We start from the raw sequence: 23,524 nt of genomic DNA, 5'->3' as shown, positions 1-23,524 counted from the left end.
TTCAGGTTGTCCACCCCAGAGTGACCCTGTTGGGTCAGACTTGGCCCAAAATGCAGGTTCTGTAAAATTAGAGTTTCGATATTGTTGTTATTATTTTAGTTACTTGCATAGTCAGACATTTTAATTGTGGTAGTTGAACCGCTTCACAAGCACTGACATACTTGTCCTTTTAATGCTACTGTAGTAGGGAAATTTTTCCTCTCATGTTTTCCAAGTTGGTAACTGACCCACTGAGAGATCAAGGGCAATATGGTACCACATAAAGTAGACTTTCTGTATTATGCCATCTCCAGTCAAGATCCAGCAAACAACTAATATTACTTGCTAAATAAGGCTATTAAATCATGGCCCCCTGCAATATCAAAAGACAAGAGGAGTGGTTGTCAATCAGACACCCTTAACTTGTGCTTTACAGCTGTCTTTTTTTTCTTTTTCTTTTTTTTTTCCCCTCTGAATTCCAAATAACTGAGCCACGTAAGGCTTGTTAAGGTTGATTCTACTACCAAAAAAGAGAAGGTGGTTGCTGATTAAGCAGTGAAGGTCATTTATTCATGCCTGGTGATCTTTCAGGAATCTACTTGGTTGGGATTTTTGTGGTCTGAGAGGGCAGATGTAAGCACTGATGTCAGCGGAGAGAATATTTTGAAGACAGTTGCCCAGGAATAAACTTGCCAAGCCATAAGCTTTTCATCCTGCCTGTGTGCACGTCTTCTGGTTTAGCATATTTCATTGGAGCAGGGGAGGGGATAGGGAGGGACAAAAGCAAAGAAAGATGAACGGAAATTTTCTTTAGAGAATCATATGATCTGCTTCTTGCCCCATTGTAACTTTTCTGGGCAAAAATTCTTCCTGTACCCATTTAATCTTAATAATTTCATAAATGTGTTTAAAACATGACCGAGAATACATGGCCAGATTTTATGCTTTGGACATTTCACATTTCTGAAGGTGAGATACATTAATGCACAGACCTTCATTTATTGCTTTGCAAGGAATGTTCAGAGTGCAGTATAATTAACTTGTTTCTAATGCTGTGACTATAGCAGAATAGTAAGTTAAAGTTTTTACTCAGTAAAAACAGATACACAAGCTGTAATGGATAAGCAACATGGGCTTGTGCAGTTAGTGCTCTTGTGTGTGTGTGCGCTTAACACACAGGGTGTGTGATAAGCGATAAGTATAAAACAGCTTCTGTTGTGTAAGTGAAGTAAAATTCTGTCCATGAGAGAAACTTTATTAAACAGACATTTACATGTAAGTGTACTGAGGCAAGGATATGAACATAGTATATATTGATGGATAGTGCTCGCCAATGTGTTTTGAATATGCTATAACATCCCTTGAAAGTAAATAATCTCTTTTGAACTGGGGACTACAGTGAATTGGCTAAGGAAATGGTATTATAACAGTGGAATTGGAATTGAACAATTGTTCTTCTGCATCTTGAGTCTCTTTGGTCCACCTCTTGACCTAGTCTCATATAAAGCAAAAGGAACTCCATTAAACTTAGAAAATTCAGGAAAAAACAATAAGAAATACGATTTTACTTTGCATTAATGACTCACATATATTTAAACATAGTATCATCTCCCAGTAAAATACCAGGTAAAAATATTTCTTATGAAACAGAGAAACATATCAAATTTCTTTCTTCTGTTTTGCAATATCAGTTTATGAAAGTCACCTGGTCTATGAAAAGTCAGTTTTTGTAAAGAGGTTAACATTGCTACTTTTTCTCTCTAGGAGTTAAGGGAGGACAACATCATATTAATTGAAACAAAGGCTATGCTAGAAGAACAGCTAACAATAGCAAGAGCTCGTGGTGATAAACTGCATGAATTAGAGAAGGAAAATTTGCAGTTGAAGTCCAAACTTCATGATGTAGAGCTGGTATGCACTCTCTTTTTCGTTATGCTATTTTTTTAAAGTTCTATTTTTATGCTAGACCACTGATTGCAGTGACAGAAACCAGTGGAGAAAGACAAATAAATAAACATTGCATTTACAGAGGTCTTCAGTTTGAAATTTGTGTGCATGAATTCTTGAAATATTGTAATGTTAACAGTGTAAATACTGCCAGTACTGCTTTGTGTGAGACTGATGATTTAATTTTATGCAAGAAGGTGTATCTCAATTTTAAAATACAGGTTGCTCTTGTACATATAGATGAAGGAGATACGAAAATCTGTCCATTAAGTAGAAATCTCATGGAAGTAGGAAATGAAATCTACTGTAGTAAATGATCTTTCTTATTGCAAACAAAACCCCCAGTGACCTTAAGAATCTATTACTGCTGTAAAAGACACAAAATTCCAGAATCCTTTCTGTGTAAGTCTGAGACATGGCTTATTGCTTCATAGAAAAGGAAACGCAAGAAGTGGCAGATTGTCTGCAAACAAAAAGAATATTGGGTTTTATAATCCCACTTGAAATAATAAGTACTCTTTAATCTTATGTATTTTACTTAACAATCCTTTTATCTCTTATTATATATTTTGAATTCTTGTAGATTTGCCTGTATAGGGTTTCCAACAGGGTCTGTTGGAAACAAAGATGTTGAGGATGCTGTGTGGAGTTAAGTTTAATGACTGATTCAGGGCATTATAAGGGTCATGTCATACTTTAGCTTTTCAAAAGTGGCTGGTGATTTTGAATTATGCTTTTTTGGGTGAATTGATCAATTTTGGGGTAATGCTTTCTGAAAATTTGGGGTCGTCTGAGGCATCAGTTCAGCTGCCACAAGTGCAAATGGCCAAAATAGTCAGAGGATTTAGATTCATTCTCCAGATCTGTTTTCTGGGTATTTTAGAACCCAGATTACGAGGCAGATGTTACTTGCTGATCCATACGATTGGATCCAAGTTTGATGTGATGAATTGAAGAAGCTTGGTAGAATTCAAGATTATATCTGCAGAGTCTCCAGTGTGTCAGTGCATGATACTACATGCTTTTGTAGAGCTTAGCTCTGGAGACAGCTTGAATCCAGCCTGCCTTACCAGTCCTGGCTTGTACTGGCCCTGTCATCACCCAGTATGTTCTCACTCCAGTCACCCTCCCTCGAAGTGTGTCATGGACCTGAGCTGACTGAACAGGGCCAGTTGGGTATCTCTGCACTGTGTTCTGTGGCACATGTGGTAGCCCACAGCAAACGTTTAATGGTGTACATGTATTTCATTGTAAAATCACCCAATGTTTCAGGAGAGTCTTCTGTTTTCAATGTGTGTTGTGTGTGTAGCAGTTCAGCTGACCCAACAGTCTTACAGATAAGCTGAATATGCATTTTCATTGATGCATGTCTTGCACAGGACCGGGACACGGACAAGAAGAGAATTGAAGAGCTGCTGGAGGAGAACATGGTCTTGGAAATTGCACAGAAACAGAGCATGAACGAGTCTGCACACCTAGGCTGGGAGCTAGAACAATTGTCTAAAAGCACAGATCTTGCAGATAGTGAGTACCACCAGCTGGGGTAGCTGCTGTTGTTGTCTCTTTCAGAGTAGACAGAAATGTCACACTGGATATTTCTAACTGAATGGCTGGGAGGAGTCTGTGATCTTTAGTATTCTTTAGTACAATTAGTACAGACAATTAGCTGGTCTTTAAGTCCCAGGAAGTAGTAGTGTATTCTGAAGTCATTTATTTTTACTAGGTACTAAAAAATGTAGGCAGTTAAAATAACTGGCTGATTTTTGGGGGTGTTTTGAATGGTTGATTTGATTTCCATAACTATCACAAACATAACTAATGCTTCCTTCACTAGTCAGGTTTTAGCATTGGTTTCTGTGTCTAACATTCATTCTGTCTGTAATACCAGCTTAAATAACAACGCTAAATGGAATTGGGAAACACAAGCTATTTTGTGCAGGTCAATGTGCAGCCTCTATTGATTACTTACCTGATTCTGCCAAGACTTGCATGTTTGGCTTTGTGTACCAGGAACAGTTTAACTTGAAGACAAAGGAACAAATTAAGAGTAAGCAGATGTTCAGTTTTCAGTAAAGCTATCTAAGAGAATAGCTTTGTTTTGTATAATAACTGAATGTGTGCCTGACACCAATTGTCAAATCTACTTGCTGTCTAGGATCTGAGTTCTCTTTACTAAGATTAATGGCTAATTAATTGTTACTTCTAATTAATCTTGCAAAGCAGGTTTACTTTAGCCTGAGAGGTGAATGGCACTCTATATCTCCTTATGTGTAATCAAGGATATTTCTGATTATATTAGTGAGTGGGGAAAAAACACAGTTCTCTCAAAACTTACTCCATCTCAAAATTTGGATGGAGAGTATTTCAGGAAAACTTAAAACTAATTTTCTGGCTTGTTTCAAATAGCAAGTTTAGTCCCCTTCCCGATTTGGTTTCACTAGTGATGCAGTAGACGGAAGGATGCTAGTTAAATTTTGTTCTCTTATTTATTCATTTCCGTTAAGCATAACTTTCAAAATTTGCTCAACAGAGTGGTTTAACAAAAAATGGAAAAAGGTGAGATTCCTTCGCTGCACTGATGCTTAGGGTTTCAGCACCTCCAGAACCTCTGATTAAGCAAAGAAAAAAGAATAAGAGGAACTGAGAATGAGAATGTCAGTAATCTTTCGTATTCAGTAGGGGATAAAAGAAAAACAGTGAAGGAAGCCTGAATTAAAAAAAACCCTAAGAACATGAAACTTAAAATTATTTCACAGAAGTGCTATCCTATTTTTATAACAATTCTGTTTAAGAAGTTCCATTTCAGTGCATGTTGCTGTTCTGAATGCAGCTTGTTTGTACAAATAGAGTCAGTCTGCAAAGCTCCTTTGGAAAAGAAAAAAAATTCCTGGATTTCAAGTTGAGTCTGCAAGGGTGGCAGGTAGCAGATTGTACCTGCTGGTTTAGAATATTTTATTCAAAATACTTTTTCCCATGCTTATTTTTTAAATTAATTTAGATGGGCTTTGCTTCAGGACAAAACTCAACTGGAGTGTTTAGTTAGCTTACTATTTGAGTCTTCATTTAACCAAAACTGTATGAGTGATGCTCTCCATAAGAGACAAATGAGATTTTCCCATTCTCAGAAACTTGCTGGTTCTAAAGTGCTCATTTTGCTGTATGTAATAGTGCTGATTATTTAGGAGGAATAAATGATTTTCTGAGATGTAAAGACAATGTTAAAGTCAATTTCATATGAAATGTGGTTTTGCGGTGAAGGGTAGCAATTATTCCATGTGAAACAGAGGGTTGCTCTTATGATTATTAAGGTGCTGAGCAAAGAAATGAACAGAACAATGAACCTTTGGTGCTGGGAGTTAGGGCTGAGAGGTAGTGAAACTTTTGATCTACAAACATGTAGAGTAAAATGAAATATCTGTGGTAAATCTTGCATAAATTTTGTTAGTTCTGAGGTTTCAACTTCAGACACTTCTCTCAGATCAACATTCTGATGGATGTCCTGTGCCTGGGTACCTGGGTACCTGACAGCATATTCTCGATGAAGTAGCTGTGAAGATAAACTTTGGAACTCACTTTTGTAAGAATCTTTTTCCATGGCTAAATATGATTGAATACCTAATATTCACTAGCTTCTGAAAATGCACCATCTTGCTGGTTTTAACACACACTTCACAATTGTTCACTTTCTACCTCAATTTATTTCCTCTGATGGAAGCTTGAGAGGGTATCAAAGTGTATTTTGCTACTAAAATTAAACATGCTACTAACATGGCTAAAGCAACTTTAAGAAGAGTTAGCAAAGTAAGTACCTTCTGAATTTTTTATTTGTTCAGTTACTTCTTTATTTATTAAAAGTCTTAATTGTTATATGTGAAAATGGGTTCTGTTTTTATCAGTGTTTACTTAGCAGTCAAGCTGAAATGGTGAGGATCTGACTGCAGTTACAAGTAAATCTTAAGGACCTGGGAAGGGAGATGTTTGTGAATTGGTTGGTGCCACCTTCTGATTCTCATATTTCAACAGCCAGAAAGTCCTTTGTGTTTGAGTTGAATGAGTGTGCTTCCAGTCGCATACTGAAGCTAGAGAAGGATAATCAGAGCTTGCAGAACACAATCCAAGAGCTGAGAGATGCCTCCTTGACCTCCAGAGAGAGCAGCCTAAAGTTTGTGGAACTGGAAAAGGAAAATCAACAGCTTAGCAAAAAGGTAATTTGCTCACAGGAACAAACAGTGCTCTTTGGTTTTTAAACACAGTGCACACAGGGCTGTAGGGCATTCCTGGACTATGGGGGATTGCAGGGAATTCCCCCATGTTCTCCAGAAGATTGGGCATGTTTTTGGGCCCATCTATATAATTGCATCCTGACATTCATGTATTCTATTGTCTTCTACTCCACTGCCTACTTAGGTGCATCATTGTAAGATCAACCGTTCCTGTTTCATAAAAGATAATCTTTCAGTGCTCATTTACCTGTGTCAGATTATACTGTTGATTATGTCCCTTTTTGTCATCTAGCAGTCACTACTAGATAAGGAACTACGGCCACACTGAAGTGTTCTGTTTGTTTAAAAGTTTTAATATTGTTTCCATGTAAAGCAAATAAACCACACAGGGTTTTTTATTTTTTCAAAAATAAAGTCTTTTTTAAAAAAAGCTTTTAAATATTCCAGGACTAGGTCTCCATAGTCCTGGATATCAACTCTTTTTGTTTGTTTTGTCCTTTTGGCTATTAGATGTTCTCTAGTGTCTCCCTCTCTGCAAAGATCTGGGTTCTTTTAATCTTTGTAACAAACATGCAGGTCATCACTTTATAAAAATAAATTTTAATATAGGTGTGTTACGCTTGTCGTTAACTGTAATTACATTTAGCTCAAATGCCAGCTCAGTGCTTGTCCTTGTGAAACACAGTGATCAGTTTGCCTCCAACCACTAGTTTTATTTTTGTCTGGCTAGTAACTTGCATCCTGAACTCTAATTAATTGAGCCAAGTGCTGATGGGGAAGGAGGGTGCTTGCTAGTCTGACTATAAAAAAAATTCCATGTCAGTTTTTTCCACATACCTACCTTTGCTAAATTATCCAGAACATGAGGCTAATTTCTCTTTTCCCATTACTACTGTAACCTGTGTGTGTGCTAGACAATAATACAAAGATTTTACTCTTCTCTGGTCTGCCTATGGGATAACTGAATGCTTTAAAGGACAAGGGGAGAAAGAATTTGGATATGAAAAGTTGTCATGGATTATCAGATTGTAACTAGCAGAGTGCCAGTTTCTCTACCAAGGAGAACAGATATCCATCACTGGTTCATTCTGGCTTCTGGAGAGATTCTTTTGCCAGGCTGAGAGACCGGTTCTGGTTCTTGGTTTTTTTCTGTGAACAAGAAAAACTGTAAAAGTTCAGATCACTCTACCTCTCCTTCCACGCTCCTGTTTATGACCTGTTATGTATGAGTAATTCACTCCAGCTTTAATTTACATGCTTCAAATTTGAGATCAAGGCATATAAAGCACTCAGCAGATACCTGTGGTGTAGAGTAATTTAAATCATTTGAACAACTGGGGGCAAGCTCTGGCTTTGCCTCAGAAAAATTCCTGTGGGCACCTCTTGTTATGGTACTGTACTGGTGCCAACAGTTCTGATTCCAGAATTAGTCTGATGTTTTTGATGATGATGAGTGTGTTGACATGATGGGGTCACCTACATGGTCTGGTAGTTACATAAGGCAAAAAAACTGGTGGGGTGTGCCTGTGTGGTGAAAAGGGGGCCTTGTACATATCAGACCAACGAGGAAAAAAATGGCAGTTAGAAATAATTGCTATTAAAAGCAATTGTAATGTTTGAACTCTTCACCAAAGGAACACAGAATATGATGGGAGCTGTTGACTGAATGCCACAGGCCAGTTAGTTGTTGATGGACTTCACCAGGGAGTCATTCAGGGACATTTGGAGGAAAAAAAAAAAGGAGTAGATAGTATTCTATAGTCTGTGAGTCATGCAGTTACCTCTGAATGTACAGAGACCTGATGTGTAAAATAATTTGATTTGAGATGTTTGAATTTGTTGTTTTGTATTGTTTTTTTAAAAAACTGTTTCTCTAACATGTTTTTTTTTTTTCTCACACATGTATCCTTTTAATTAGAGGGTATGCATGCCCACAGGGGAGTGTGCTAGGGGAAAGGGAGATAACAGGGGAAGTCTGTCTGATTCATTAAAGAATGTTTACTACAGTAGGCAGAGGAGAGAGCAACGGTTCTTAAGGACTGTTAAAGACAAGCCTGTATAAAGTCACAGGACACGAGATAAAAAGTGGTTTTCTCAGATGTTGTGTGCCTGTGGAGTTTTTTTGTAACTCCTGAGATACCCATAGTAAATTCTTGCCTCCCCAAAGTTGTTTAAGTGGGCTCAGATTTCATCCACTGTGTGAGACTTTCAAAAATCATTGTTTGAGTATGCTTGGCTATCTACTGATCTAGTGTTTGGAAGGATCACCTAGCCAGAACAAGATTATTCAGGTAGCAGAAGAAGAGATGATACGAAGGAAAAGTCATGTAGGTCCTTTTTTCCTTTCTTGCAATCTTTTCAGAGGAGCTAATAATAGAAAACCCTCATTTCAGACACAGTCAAGTAGTAGCAGTCCAAGTACCTGTTTTCTCTGCGTTCCTGACTTCTTGGACTGAAACTAGCTGTACACAGTAGTTTCTTGCTTGCCTCCAGTTTTCTGGGAGGTGCTAATGAAGACCAGCTATTGCTGAGTTACTGAGTTTGTTCCAGCTTTCTCTGAACAGCTCCTCTGAGAGCAATGAACCTTAACGTGGTTAGGTTTCTAACTGTTAAATCCTTCTTATCTCCAATCTGGGCAGCCTCTGCTTGTTTAAACACTTCCCGTAATGAGGCACATGTTGACATAGGCAGAGCCCAGCCTCCAGCTATTTCCCACTTGTAAGAATTATTGTTAATATCTTTTGCATTGACATTTTCACTGTTGGCAAAGTTTGTAATACAACACAAGAAGATGAGCTGGTACTTGTGCAGAGCTGTAGGTGCTCACAGTACTTTGCAAGCATAAAAAAGAATCAATCCTGACTTGGGGAGCCTAGCTTTCTGAACCTCTTCCTTCTAAATACTGAAGAGCTACTGCTTTCCAGTGCTTACTACTTTGAGTACAACTTTCAAAAGGAGGGAGTAAGAAGACATTGTTCACTGTAGGACTGGGACCTTATTTGCAAGTCTTTCAAATCCAGTATTGTCACCTGCTGGGGAAAGCAGAGGGCTAGCAGAGCATAGAGAGGGAAGGTAAACTTGGAAACTCCAGTGCTTTTCCTCTGTTCCTGATCATTTTTTTTTTTTTTTAAATTGTGTTGCTTCCTGAATTGTCTTAATAATTTCCTCCACATTCACTGGTAGATTAAGGCCATCAGTGATGGAGAGGCTAGGAGGAGGGAAGACCCTCATAAGGGTGAGCACCAGAAACTTAATCAGTCACTGATGACAGGACCAAAACAGGGCATTCAGGCAGGCAGGTGAAGCATTTCTTACTTCTCTACCTTATACGCTCTGGTATTAATAGGCATGAAGGAGATTCTTGTCACTGTGAGAAAAACAAAACTTCCATTTCCTCTACTGAGACTGGCAAGCTGCAGAAGGGAATGATTACATCTTTCAGCCATAGTGCCCATCTTGTTCCTCGCTGGTCTTCAAAATAACTTAAAGTTACTAAATAGTCATTGTGTTAAGCTGTGGCTAATGTGTTTTGATGCATTCTGTCCACACAGATTGAGAAGCTGCAAAATCAAATTGAAAAAGAGAAGCAAAGTAATCAAGATCTGGAGACCTTGAGTGAGGAGCTGATAAAAGATAAAGAACAGCTACAAGTCGTCATGGAGACTCTAAAAGCTGACAAAGACAGACAGGTACAAACTTCACAAATGTTAATATGAAAGTGTATGCCCAGTAGTGGTAATTAAGTGACGCCATTTAGAACATCTAGTTCTCTCAGGGAAGGCAGGGCAATTAGAGAGCTATTAGGTGGAGGCTGAATTTCATAGAATCATTTAGGTTGGAAAAGACCTTTAAGATCACTGAGTCCAACCGTTAACCCAGGACTGCCAAGTCCACCACTAAACATGTCCTTAAGGGCCATATATATGAGTTTTTTAACCACCTCCAGGGATGGAGATTCCAGTACGTCCCTGGGCAGCCTGTTCCAATGCTTGAGCACCCTTTCAGTGAAGTTTTTCCTAATACCCAATCTAAACCTACTCTGGTGTAACTTGAGGCCGTTGCCTCTTGTCCTGTCGCTTGTTGTCTGGGAGAAGAGACTGAGACCCACCTGCCTACAGCCTCTTGTCAGGTAGTTGTAGAGAGCGATAAGATTCCCCCCTGAGTCTCCTTTTCTCCAGGCTGAACAGCCCCAGTTCCCTCAGCTGCTCCTCATGGGACTTGTGCTCCAGACCCTTCACCAGCCTCATTGCCCTTCCCTGGACACGCTCCAGCACCTCAGGGTCTGTCCTGCAGTGAGGGGCCAAACCTAGACACAGGATTTGAGATATGCAGCCTCACCAGTGCCATGTACAGGGGGACGATCACTGCCCTAGTCCTGCTGGCCACACTGTGTCTGATACAAGCCAGGATGCTGTTGGCCCTCTTGGCCACCTGGGCACACTGCTGGCTTGTATTCAGCTGGCTGTTGACCAGCACCCCAGGCCCTTTCCCACCAGCAGCTCTCCAGCCGCTCTTCCCCCAGCCTGTAGCGCTGTGTGGGGCTGGTGTGACCCATGTGCAGGACCCGGCATGGAGCCCTGTGGAACCTCATGCAACTGGCCTCGTCCCATGGGTCCCGCCTGTCCAGATCCCTCTGCAGAGCCTTCCTGCCCTCCAGCAGATCAACACTCCCTACCAACTTGGTGTCGTCTGCAAACTCACTGAGGGTGCACTCAATTCCCTCACCCAGATCATTGATAAAGATACTAACCAGCACTGTCCCCAGTACTGAGGCCTGGGGAACACCACTTGTGACCGGCCCCCAGCCAGGTGTAACTCCGCTCACCACCACTCCTTGGGCTCAGCCATCCAGCCAGTTTTTTACCCAGGGAAGAGTGCACCCATGCAAGCCACGAGCAGCCAGTTTCTCCGGGGGAATGCTGTGGGAGATGGTGTCAGAGGCTTTCCTAAGGTCCAGGTAGACAATGTCCACAGCCTTTCCCCCATCCACTAAGCGGGTCACCTTGTCATAGAAGGGGATCAGGTTAGTCAAGCAGGACCTGCCTTTCAATAACCCCATGCTGGCTGGGCCTGAACCCCAATTGTCCTGCACGTGCCACGTGATGGCACTCGGGCTGATCTGCTCCATAACCTTCACCGGCACCCAGGTCAGGCTGACAGGCCTGTAGTTTCTCTGGATCCTCATTCCTGCCCTTCTTGTAGATGGGCATCACATTGACTAACCTCTAGTCCAGTCAACTGGGAACTCCCCAGTTAGCCAGTAATTTTTTTCAAATGTAAGTAAAATGCAAAAAAGTACAGCATATTTTGCTAGCTACTGCTCCTGTTACCATAGGGGGATCTTCAGGCTGTTGTAAGGACAACGCTTCCCTCTTCGCGGGGAAAAAAGGCCTGAATCTTACTAAATGGGACACCGGTTGGTTTTAGGATGTGCAAGTAAAGCCCTATTTTTATTGCTGAAGATTGGTCTTCTGCCAGCTGTGTGTCCTCATTTGGTCTGGTTGGGGGTTTTTTAGCCACCCAACATTTTTGCTGTATTTTAAAAAGATGGTGAGAAAGCATTTATGTCTTTTGGGTTGATATTTTAAATGCACCTTAGCTTTTACTGCTGTGCTGCAGTTCATATGCAATGCCTTGAAACTATCCTATTAAAGCTTAGTGCAAGGTGTCATCTATATTAATCTGACTAGCGAGGGAAATATAGGCACAGATCGTTGAAGTCTGGTCTGTATATTTGCAGCCTCTATTAAAATTTACTCCTAAGTTCTGTGGGGTGAAGGTTAAATAAGAAGATACCTTGTTTGGGTAGTGCTTTTCATCTTGACGGATTCTTACCTAGACTTCTGCCTGGGAAACTGCACTTTACCACCAGACTCCTACATTTCGTTAGAACACATACAGACTTTGTAGTAGTACTGAATGAATGCTTCACAGGTAGGGCAGGAAGTAAACCCAGAAGTATTCTTAATTGTCAGGAAAGGGCAGGGTCTGTTTTTTCAAGTCTTAAGTTCCTTTTGATTTATGTGGATGTGTATAGGTAAGAATCAAATGCAAACTGCAGACTAAGTCACAGTTGCTTCAGCTGAAAGGTGACCAGTTGAGGTAAGTGTACTGTTCTTACAGGAAGTGTATTCTTAATGAGATCTATAATTGCTGTAAATTTTCAAATGTTTTGGGGTTTCTGACACCTTATCGGAGATAATCTGTGTCTTCGGATCCCAAAGATGAATGTAAACCTAGATAGAAACATAAGCTTTATTAGGAATGGTTCCTAACAAAGCACATTCTTCAAGGTGTTCTCTGAAGGTTTCCTGTCTACTTTCTCCCTGTCTTGAACTTTTTGGCTGGTAGCAGGAATATAACACTTTTTAATTTTTTACAGTGATGGGTTACCGGAGGTAACAATTTTTTTCATTAGTTTTGGTTTCTGGGTTTAGTCAGTGAAAACTGTTGAGAAATTTGTCTTGGATTAAATGGATGTGGTTTTGTTAACAGTTGTCTGCTTCAGGACTAATTTATACTGTGCTTTGTAAGGTAGATGAGTAACACTTGCTTGACTTTTTTTATTGTTTATGTAGATAAAGGACCTTAAACAAGAAAATGATCACCTTAATCAAGTGGTCTTATCCCTGAGACAAAGATCTCAAGTGAGCAGCGAGGCAAGAGTAAAAGATATTGAAAAAGAGAACAAGATCCTTCACGAAACAGTTACAGAGACTAGTAGCAAACTGAACAAGCTGGAATTTGAGAAGAAACAATTGCAAAAGGATTTTGACCAGGTTAAAGAAAAAGTGGAAAGAGTGGAAGAAATGGAAAAAGAGCTCCATCGGCTGGAGAGAGAGAATGAACAGCTTACAAAGAAGGCAGCAGCGATGAAAATAGTGACAGAAAAAGTGGAAGTTCTTGAGCAGGAGAATGGGAATCTGGAAGTGGAAAATAGGAAGCTAAGAAAATCCCTGGACACATTGCAGAATATTTCTATCCGGCTTGGGGATCTGGAAAGGGACAACAAGCAATTGGATGAAGAAAATCTGGAGCTTAGGAGAGTGGTGGAGACCATGAGATTTACCAGCACAAAAATGGCACAAATAGAAGCAGAAAATAAAGATTTGGAGAGGGAGAAAGAGGACTTAAGAAAAAATGTGGAAATATTAAAAGCAATGAGCAAGAAATCGGAGAGGTTGGAGCTAAGTTATCAGAGTGTCAACTCTGAAAACCAGAGACTTCAGCAAATTGTGGAGAGCAGCAGCAAAAAGATCCAGGAGTTAGAAAAAGAAGTACAAGGAATGGAGAGTGAAAATCAGGTCCTCCAGAGAAACCTTGAGGAGCTGAAGATTTCTGCCAAACGGCTGGAGAGGTTAGAAAAGGAGAACAAAACCCTAGAACAAGAAATGTCTCAGCTTGAGAAAGACAAAAAAATGCTGGAGAAAGAAACGAAACGGCTTTGGCAGCAAGTGGAGCTGAAAGATGCTATTTTAGATGATAGTACAGTAAAGTTGGCAGTTGCTGAGAAAGAAAACAAGACACTAGAAAAGGAAATTGCTCGATTCAGAGATTCATCTAATAAGCTGAAAGAATTTGAAAAGGACAATAAAGATCTCCTAAAGCAAGTTACAATTGATAAAAGAACACTAGCTACATTGAGAGAGGTAAGGAAAAATAATACTAATGGTTTTTTATTTCAGCTCTTTGAAGTACCAAAGGGAGACATCTGTCCCATGACTAGTTAATACATGAGCTAGGATATCTTCACAGCCTTAACAGCCATTGCTGGATAGTGTGGCCTTGGAAAGTGGAACATACCAAAAACTGCAGTGTACCACTTGGTGTCTGCAAACACGTCTCCAAATGACATCTTTTCTCATGCAGAATAGGGTTTTAACACAGCTCCCACATGGTAGCTGTAAACCAAAGACTGATACTTTATCTAACTCTGTGACCACAAAATTATTTGCTAACATGAGAACTCCAGCAGAGAGACTGACTCTTAAGTGTAGAAATCGGAGCACCTGTTGAGGATACATCCCTGTCCTAAAACAGACATAGCCAAGACAAGAACCATCCCAGATGACCAACCTAACACTTTCAATAACAGCTGCATCAAGTTTTTGCTTTACAGCTATCTACAGTGTTTTCCTCCAAAAGCTTCCCTGTGGAGTGAGAGCAGCTCTGATCTCTTCCAGCAGCCCTCTCCACTGCAGAATGCCCTAATTGCACTTTTCCTAGTAATGATCTTTTTAAGAACACACACCTAGCATTAGGATATTGGCAAACTAATGATGTGTGTGCCAGAACCTGACACTTTTACAAGTGGCCTATGAGTGGATTCAGGTTATTGCCATGTGCTCTCATTGCCTGCCCCAGCTGCTGTTGTCCTGCCAGAAACAGGATTCCTGTGAAAGAGCATTCAAAAGAAAATGGTCAATGCTGCAGTGAAATAAATAAGTTTAGCCAGACTAATGCAGTAAGCAATTACTTACTTGGAAGATTTACTTTTATTTTACGTTTGGAAGCATTAGTGTAATTTTGAGGAGGGTAACAAAAGTTCTATCACAAACATTTGAAAGTCCTGAGTTGTGTTTCTATCCAACTTTCCTTAAAAATGAGTAAATAATAGCATTTCTGAGAAGGCTCCTTTTTAATCTTTCCCTTCTCATACTTCTGCAAATTTCCAGTGGTACAGACCCATACAGAAGCATATCTTCTTTTCCTTAGTTACTTTGTATAGATACTACAGAAGGAGTTCATGGATGTTAAAGGGACTTGTTCACAGACCATGGACTGGAACTGACCTTAACCTTACCTTTTTTTTGCTGGCCACGTGAATGAATATGTGGCTAAATTTGTGATATCAGAGTATTAGTGAATACCTACAGTTTATGTTTAACAAAGGATTATTTTAAGTGTTATTCTCGCTTCTGTTTGATATCCAGGATAATTTTCTTCCTTACTTGAAGTGCTTTGGTAACTTTGTCCTTTCTTCATGCCTTATTTAAGAAAACTTCTGAGCAGCCCCATGAGCAATGTAGTTCTCTATGGTACATTTGCATTTCAGAGAATTTTGAATGGCAGGGATCTTTGAACTTGGCTATGCACCAAAAATGATTTGTCCTTTCTAAACATGCAGGCTGCAGTTATGTCTTCTCAGGCCATTTCCACGCAGCCCTCGCTTTACTGGCATAACAGCAAATCATTTTCCCAATATACCTTCACCAAACTCCATCAAATTTCCTCCTTGTCTGGTTCTGCTTAGGTTTCTTCCAAAGAAACCTAAATGAAACCAGAATGGGTGAGTAGATACCAGAATAAGTGACAAAGCTCTCCTGTCCCTTACACAACAATTTAATTATGCTTTTTAATTTTGGCAGTAGTTTACCGTATGTCAGAACTCAGAGTCAATAGTGAAAATGCACTATTGCCAAGTCCCTTTGTCCCTTAACCATATTATCTCAGGAAACTTTCATACTGATGTTCTGTCACTCCTGTGTGTGTGTGCCAGTGTTGCTGGGCTTTTTTTCCTAGCTGAGAGGTGGGAACTCCCTCTGCTGGTGTTCCCTCCTGACCTGCACACATCCCTTCTGTGCCACAAGGGCAGGATGTCTCCTGGCCTGCACGTATTCCTTGTTTTGGCAGATGGGCAGGATGCCAGCGTTGGCAGATGTAATTCAGTACAGTGAGTGGGACAAAGGCCAAAAGTAGCATTCTTCAGATTTATTCCAAGTAAACTATAAATAAAAGCGATTAGTTTAATACTGCACTCTGCTGTCACCAATAAAGAATTTTAGCTGACCTTCTTGGAACTAGGATCTTATCCAATCACTTTTTTAGCACTTTTTAAAAAAAACTATAGTGCTGGGTCATTATCACTACCCTTTGCACAGCAACTAATCATGTGAGTGCTCTTACAGGATTTGGTCCTGGAGAAGCTGAAGAGTCAACAGTTGTCTAGTGAGCTGGACAAACTGAGCCAGGAACTGGAGAAGATAGGATTGAACAAAGAACTGCTGCTACGGGATGACAATGGCAATGGTGACACGTAAGGAAACTGAGCTCTCACAGTCATTCTTCTGGCTCTGCAGGCTTTTCCTCAGCCTAACACAAGCCCTTTGCCTTTTTTTTTTTTTTTTTTTTTTTGTTAAATTGGTTCTTACCTGTCTCACTCCAGTTACACTTAGTAATTTTGAAAATAAGGCTTACTTTTCTGTAGCAAGCTTGGCAGTATACTGCAAGTTTTGCAAAACATTTTCTTGGATGGAAGGAAGGAAGAAATGCCATTTTCTCTCTCCATGCTAGCCAGCATTACTACAGTCCCTCTCTACCCCCTCAGCAGCTGGGAGAAGCTGAGTAGCTATTTCAGTGTGTATTCCTCCTCATAGTCTCTTTACAAGTAAGAACAGTGCCTATTGAAGTGTCTGTCATTACTCTGTAATTGGTGATCCAACCACCTCTTAACGTAAACACAGATGTTGCCTAAGAAATTCCTGATTGTAAGGAGTTCTTTTGCAGGTCCTGTAGTAATGAACAAAGAAACCTCAACAACCCATGTCTACATAGGCCTCTTGGTATGGCCTAAATAGAGAAACATACCTGTCTTGTAGGAGTCTTTAGAATCTACTGTGGATTTTTCTCCTTGTCAAGAATGTACAAAAGACCCATGACAATAAATTTCTGCACTGTAATTAGGGGAAAAAGAGAACTTTCTTATATGTAGCTCTTCATTTTCTGTAGAACTGTACTGGCATTACCTCTATTAAAATTGATTGGTTCCAAAAGCAGGTTCCTCAGCTATAATATATCAGTAGTAATCTGCGGCAGTAAAGGAAATAATTTTGCTGAAGAAGCAAACACATAAAATGTAACATGTGAGATTCAGGATGGGTGAAGTCCTCTAGATAGATGGTGGCTCATATCCTAGTGGCTGGCACTGGAAAGCTATTCTCATGTCTTTCAGAAAATACAAGATTCTGGAGAGCAAAACTGAATCGGCACTAAAAACAACACTAGCTGTGAAAGAGGAAAAGATTGCAGTGCTGGAAGCTCAAGTGAAGGACTTTCTGAACTTGAACCAGCAGTTACAGAATGATCTAAATGTGGTAAGAGGTTAACTGAATTTTAATTGTTCACAATGTGGTTCTGCGCATTCACATGCATATTTTTTTAACTCATCAAGAACAAGTTATCTGTTACAGAAATACTCCCCACCCCCCATCCCATACGTGCACTTCCCAGAAACCTTTTATGACTAGTCTGCTTTCCCTTGTCCTTTTCTATATAATGGCACCAATTTCAGAAAAATTGTTGGGCTGGGGGCACAGCAGGTTTTTTTACATAACCACCATTTGCAGATCTCTGTTTTCCCATGTTTTTTCATTGCCATGTTCTTGCTTTTTCTGCATTGTTGAATGAAAGCATAGGCTGAGCAAGACTGCAGTTGGAACATCTCACCTAAGAACAGCCTGTTTGTTAGGTGACAGTGAGCTTGAGTCAAAGGGCACCTGACTGGAGGTCAAGAGACATGGATTCCTTCCTGTCTGTGTCTCTGCTTCCCCATCTGTTGAATGAGGGTACTGGTTGTTGAACCCCTTAATGTCCCTGCAGGGCAAGAGAGGAGCTGCATATTCCATCACTAATTTAAAATCCCACTGATAAACCAGTATTGAATGTTGGCTTTGCAGATAAAGAAGGACTTTGATGCACTGAAACAGACTCAACAGGATGGGCATTATGCTCAGAAGTCACTGAGGTATTCTGCAGAGAAACTTATTCCCAACCACCAAATGAATGAGAAATTGGAAACGGGGCACCGGGAAGCTACCGTGGAGCTGCTGAAACTGAAGGACAGGGCAATTGAACTGGAAAGAAATGTAAGCCTTCTCCTGTTACCTCTCAGACTTCCCTTGCGACCATGAGTGGGTTGCTGGGAACTGGATTTTTGAGCTTATAGGAATCTGATGGATTTATTGGAGTTTTTTGTAAGTCTACCAAATTCCTCAGGTATTTCTTAGGACTGCATGGGATATATGCTATATATGTCTTGTATAAATGATACAATGGATATATATGTGTGTGTCTTGTATGACATTATTGCAAGGATTAATCCTGTGTATAATATCTGTCCTACCTTCATTTAATGCTGGGAAGAGTTTGCTTTTGCACATCTGTTGCAGAATGGTTATTGTTAATTGGTTCTCATCTTGGATAGAACTCCAAATGGTCAGGACAGCTGTTCCATTTCTTCCTGTCACCCCTTCAATGCCACCTCTCTTTCAGAATGCAGCCCTGCACACTGAGAAGCAGCTGCTTAAAGAGCAGCTGAAACATTTGGAAACACAGAATGTCTCCTTCAACAATCAGATCCTGACACTACAGAAGCAAAATGTCTTCCTTCAGGAGCACAACACTGCCCTGCAGACACAGACAGCCAAACTCCAGGTCAGGACAAACTTGCACCTCTGTGTCAGGAGCCTGGATTTGATTATAGTAATGTGGAGAAGATGACTGCTAATAAGAAATTGTTTGTATTGCTAGGCTGATGTTGATGATGAGGCCCATAAGGTGGAGCTTAGTTTGAGGTCTGAATTTCTCCAAGCTAGGTGGGAAATAGGCTCTGTAGCTAATGTCTAGTAGCCATCTTCATTAAGAAGGTAGGTAGTTAGAGAGAAATTTTTGAAATCAATATAGCAAAATCCAGATGTGGTGTTCCAGGAGCTGCATTTCTAGAATAAAAGATCTTTGCTCTTTTGTTCTGTTAATGCTATGCCTGTGAAAGAGCTTGGAAGAAATGGGAAGAGGACACAAGTCAGCTCCCAAGAGGCATTGTAGCAATGAATTCCAATCACAATTTTCATACTTTCAGACAAAATGTCAGTTGCCCGTGGAAAATGAGCACTCTTAAACATTGCTTTCATTTTTAAAAGATAAGCTTAGCTTGAGAAAGAAAACAGTTTTAAAGAACAACTTTGGATTAGCTCTGATTTTTTTTAATGTGACTTTCCCTTTTCAAGCTTTTCCTCTTGCATGTTCACAGATATTTTTTTTGTTCTCTAATCATTTCTCATCTGTAATTGATGTATATAAGCAACATATAAAAGCACTACCTGTGTACTGAAATCAGAGTTGTTAAGAGTGCTGCTCCATACACAGTAGTGCAGTTAATTTTGTTGAGTTTGGGTGAACTTAATTTTTCATTACTTGTACACAAATATAGGATAACTTTCAGCTTTGTACATGATTGTTGGAGATGCAGTTCAGTTGCAAGTATTCTAGCTCATCTTGGTCTTCAGGCTCAAGAACTTTGCTGGTAAAACAGTGTTTTTTTCAGTTTGGAGGTTATCCTGGTAGTTTTCAGACTGCTGATAGCATGGCCTTGTATGGTGCACACTGCCAGCAATAATACCAAAATGATTCCAAATTGTCCACAGATGCCTTAAGTCTACAAAGCAGTGAATGAGTTTTTGAATAACTCTATACAGATACAATCTGCTACTACGTGTGTTGTATGTACCAGTAAGTCTAAATAATGAGTATTTGCTTTTTATTTGAGAAACTTTAGGTAGAAAATTCAACTCTGAGCTCCCAGAGTGCTTCACTGATGGCCCAGAATACTTTACTCCAAAATCAGCAGACAATCAAGGAGAATGAGAACGAAAATATACTGAAAGAGAAGGAACAGCTGAAAGCTGAGTATGAGTCGTTGCTTCAGGACCATGAACACCTTGCATCACTGCATGAACGGCAGTCTGCAGAATATGAAATGCTAATAAACCAGCACAGCTGCCTGAAAACATTACACAAAAACCTGGATCTGGAGCACAAAGGTCTGGGTGAGAGGTATGCTCAGTGCTCAGGGGTGTATTGTAGCCGAAATGTGCCCACATTACAATTTTAGCCCTAAATGTTGGTCTCCAATTACAAGTGGAAACTGCCAGGTTGTTCCCCTGAAAAAGTGTCTCCTCATTCTTGCTATCATTAGGAGATTAGATAATAGTATTTGCAAAGCTGTGGTTGTTAGACCTCTAAAGGTGGCAGACCACCAATGAGTCAGGTCACATTTAGGAAATACAGGCTTAGGTCTTGGGGATGCTTTATCAGAAGTAGCTTAAATGCCTTTACTACATTTAAGGATCTGTGCTGTAATAACATGCAGCCTTAAAAAGATTCTCCTTGTTCTACTGTGTGAGGTATCTTTTCTAATCATACAGTAAGGTCTGCAAGTCACCTAGGTAATTACCTATGTGTGAGTAGTACATGTCTTGAGAAATTTAAATCATTGAAGGTTGTGTGTGGCATCAGCATCATGACAAAGGAGGTGCTCTGAAGGAAGCCGTATTGAGCTAGTTGTGAGGTAGTGATGTATTACTTATTTTCTTCTAGTTCTCACAATGTAAGGCTTTTGCTTCAGGCCCTTCAACAGAGTTGTGAAATCGGAGTAGTCTGCTGTTTAGTTTCAGTTACTGTCATTTTCTGACAGTTGTGCATGGATTGAACAATATATATGCTGTACTACTACATAAATACCGCTCTGCCTGTGCCTCAAAACTTTTCTTACCAATTCAGTGATTTTCCTCAAAATACCTGTATTCAGGTTCAGTTTAAGTGCAAGACCGTGAGTCGGGTTCAGAGCAACTCAATGATGATCTTTGAGGGTGTACTAAGAACTGGTGCTAAATGTTCCTTTCCCAAAGACTAAGGAGCTGGCAATACAATGTGTGGTAGATTTTTTTATAAAGTACAGAAATAAGCATATTATGATTAAAATATCCACCGGGGCTGTGTGACAGGATAGCTGCTTGGCTGTCAACTAAATGAGCTGTAAGTGATTACACAGATGCTGTTCCTGTTTACCAAGTCTTTCTGACTGATAAATGGTTCTCATTGATTCAGGCTTTGCTTGAGATTATTGCACTGTGGTGTGTTGAGGCAGTTTGCTGGGTTCTTTCTTTTCTTGATGAGTACCAATTATTAAACAGTTCTGGCCTAAGGAAAAAGGGGCTTTCTAAAAATAGGTTCTCTCTAGTGGTAAGTGCTCAGATCACCATTGTAAACATTAACAATTTACTGAGATGTGAATGCCAGTGAGAGATGTTGCAGGGGAGCAGATGGTGGCCTTTTCTATACTCAAAGCAGGTTGATTTTGGCGGTTCTCTAAATGCGGTGTCCTCCTCAGCAGATCAGTCTCAAAAGATACTTATAAAGGTGATTTGTCCAAGGACAGCCTGTGTCTCCATTTGGCTGTCAGAAAAAAAAGAGATAAGCCACTCCTATGTGTATTTTGTTTTTCTTCCATCATGTGCTACATGCAGTTCAGCTGGCTGAGGGAACAGAGGGGGGAAAAGTTAGAAAAACAGTTGTAAGAAACTTTTCTTCTGCCACTTTGAGGCATTTAACGGCTAAGATGAAATACCTCACTTTCAACTTCAGCTAGAATGCACCACCTGCTAAATTTTCCCAGAGCAGCTCAGGACAGCCAAGAAGTTTGTTTGTGCACTGTCTTAAAAGACAGGTTTTGTTTGTCCCAGCTACGAGGTGTTGGGTTTTTTTCAGTAGGATTGCACTCCTGCATAAACCTGTGACTGTAGCTCGTCTAGAAAAATCCGCAGCAATTTTAGTTAGCTTGTGGACTCCTAACACCATGTACAGCCAAGGTCCCCAAGGTTTGTGTAGTTCACTCTGATGCATTCTAACCACAGAATATTTTCTGCACCTGAGCAAACTTCATTAAGCCTCCCTTGGCATACTGTCTGCACAGTATTGGTGCTGCAATGGGGATTTAATAATGGGTTGTGTGTAACTGCAGTGGAATGGCCTGTCATAGCCCAGCAAACCACAGACATGTGGGTTTGACTTAGCAAGGAAAGGAGAGTTGGTATGTTAGGATCATTTACCATTAATAGCAGTTTTTTAACCTTGTGGTATTTGGCTGACTGTCTCAGTGAATGCAGAAAGGCTGGAACCTTTTGCTGCATTTTTTAGATTGCTTTACATATTACACTGTCTTGGTTTAACCCCAGCTGGCAACTAAGTACCATGCAGACACACAGTGGGGTGGGGGAGAGAATTGGAGGGGAAGGTAAACCCCATGGGTTGAGATAAGAACAGTTTAGCAATTTAAATGTAGTAGTAATAATAATAGTAATATTAATTATAATCACTAATGAAAAAGGAGACAACAAAAAGAGAGAGAGGAATAAAACCCAAGAGATGCACAATACAATTACTCATCACCCACTGACCAATGCCCGGCCAGTTCCCAGTGATCAGCCCCTCCTGGCCAGCTTCCCCCAGTTTATATACGGAGCATGATGTTCTATGGTATGGAATATCCCTTTGGCTGTCCTGGCTCTGCTCCCTCCCAGCTGCTTCTGCACCTCCTCACTGGCAGAGCACGGGAAACTGAAAAGCCCTTGACTTTGCATAAGCAATACTTAGCAATAACTAAACCATCAGTGTGTTATCAACATCATTCTCCCACTAAATCCCAAACCAGAGCACTATAGCTGCTACTAGGAAGAAAATTAACTCTATCCCAGCCAAAACCAGGGCATACATGTTACTAAGGGGAGGTACTAAGTTACTAGCTACAGTTGATTCCCAGATCATTGAGCATTTCTTTGGGTCTTATTCTGGAGAAGTGTAATCCTGCAGAGACATTGGAAAAACTCATCTCGCTGGAAACACAGAACCCCTGCTAGTGGAGGGTTACATACAGCATGGACATGCATTATTATGGTACTAGAGTTCTGGCTGGTAATTATTTTTCTGGGTTCCTTTTACCACCTGTTTTTTATCATAGCTGAGCATTTTTAAATTATCTCAGTCACAAATACCTATCCACACAGAGTATTTCTGCTAACAAACAGCAGAAAGAGTGAAAGCCCAAAGGAGTAAAGAGGGATATGGTTGTTCAGTCCCAGGAATGGGTTGCATCGGAGCCAAAATGGATTTTATTTGCATGTATAAGAGAATATTTTTAAACCCCCCCCGTCCAAGTGCCTGATGCTAAAGAAATGGAGTGTTGAATAGCCCGTGGGGTGGGTAACCTTGTGCCCTGTGGTAGAGCTTGTCAGGTTGCACATATCCTGCTCAAAAGGTAGATTCCATGCTGAATCTGGTCTACAAGAAAATTTTGCCTGGGGATTTCATTAGGGCTTCAGAGATGCAGAATCGCTTGCATTTTTGCAGACAGTATCTTCTTTCTTACCTTTCACCTAATACTTAGGGGAGCAGCTGTGGGTCTGCCTTAGGGCTTCTCATGCTCAAAGGCAGCTTGTGGAGCTGGGCCAAGGTGGTAAAACTGGTCCAGTATACTGCTTCCTTTAAGTAGCCCTCTTAAAAAAAAAAAAAAGAGGGCTTGGATAAAAATGGAGTAGCCCTAT

At 40.3% G+C, this 23,524-nt stretch overlaps 1 protein-coding gene across 2 annotated transcripts in view; it reads left to right on the top strand.

The window, feature by feature from the left end:
- The window catches only part of CCDC88C (coiled-coil domain containing 88C), a 102,121-nt gene that overhangs the window by 61,027 nt on the left and 17,570 nt on the right, over positions 1-23,524 (top strand). For both annotated transcript variants that reach the window (XM_055802407.1, XM_055802416.1), the window contains exons 11-20: positions 1,744-1,890; positions 3,306-3,450; positions 5,950-6,131; positions 9,701-9,838; positions 12,728-13,798; positions 16,058-16,185; positions 17,101-17,242; positions 17,825-18,013; positions 18,420-18,581; positions 19,702-19,979. In XM_055802407.1, the coding sequence (XP_055658382.1) occupies positions 1,744-1,890; positions 3,306-3,450; positions 5,950-6,131; positions 9,701-9,838; positions 12,728-13,798; positions 16,058-16,185; positions 17,101-17,242; positions 17,825-18,013; positions 18,420-18,581; positions 19,702-19,979 (2,582 nt within the window). The remainder of the gene's footprint in view (positions 1-1,743; positions 1,891-3,305; positions 3,451-5,949; positions 6,132-9,700; positions 9,839-12,727; positions 13,799-16,057; positions 16,186-17,100; positions 17,243-17,824; positions 18,014-18,419; positions 18,582-19,701; positions 19,980-23,524) is intronic.

The sequence above is a fragment of the Falco peregrinus genome, chromosome 1 (assembly GCF_023634155.1).
Source record: "Falco peregrinus isolate bFalPer1 chromosome 1, bFalPer1.pri, whole genome shotgun sequence".
Lineage (NCBI taxonomy): Eukaryota > Metazoa > Chordata > Aves > Falconiformes > Falconidae > Falco > Falco peregrinus.
Note: the sequence above shows the minus strand (reverse complement) of the source record. Positions and strands in the feature narration are given on the sequence as shown.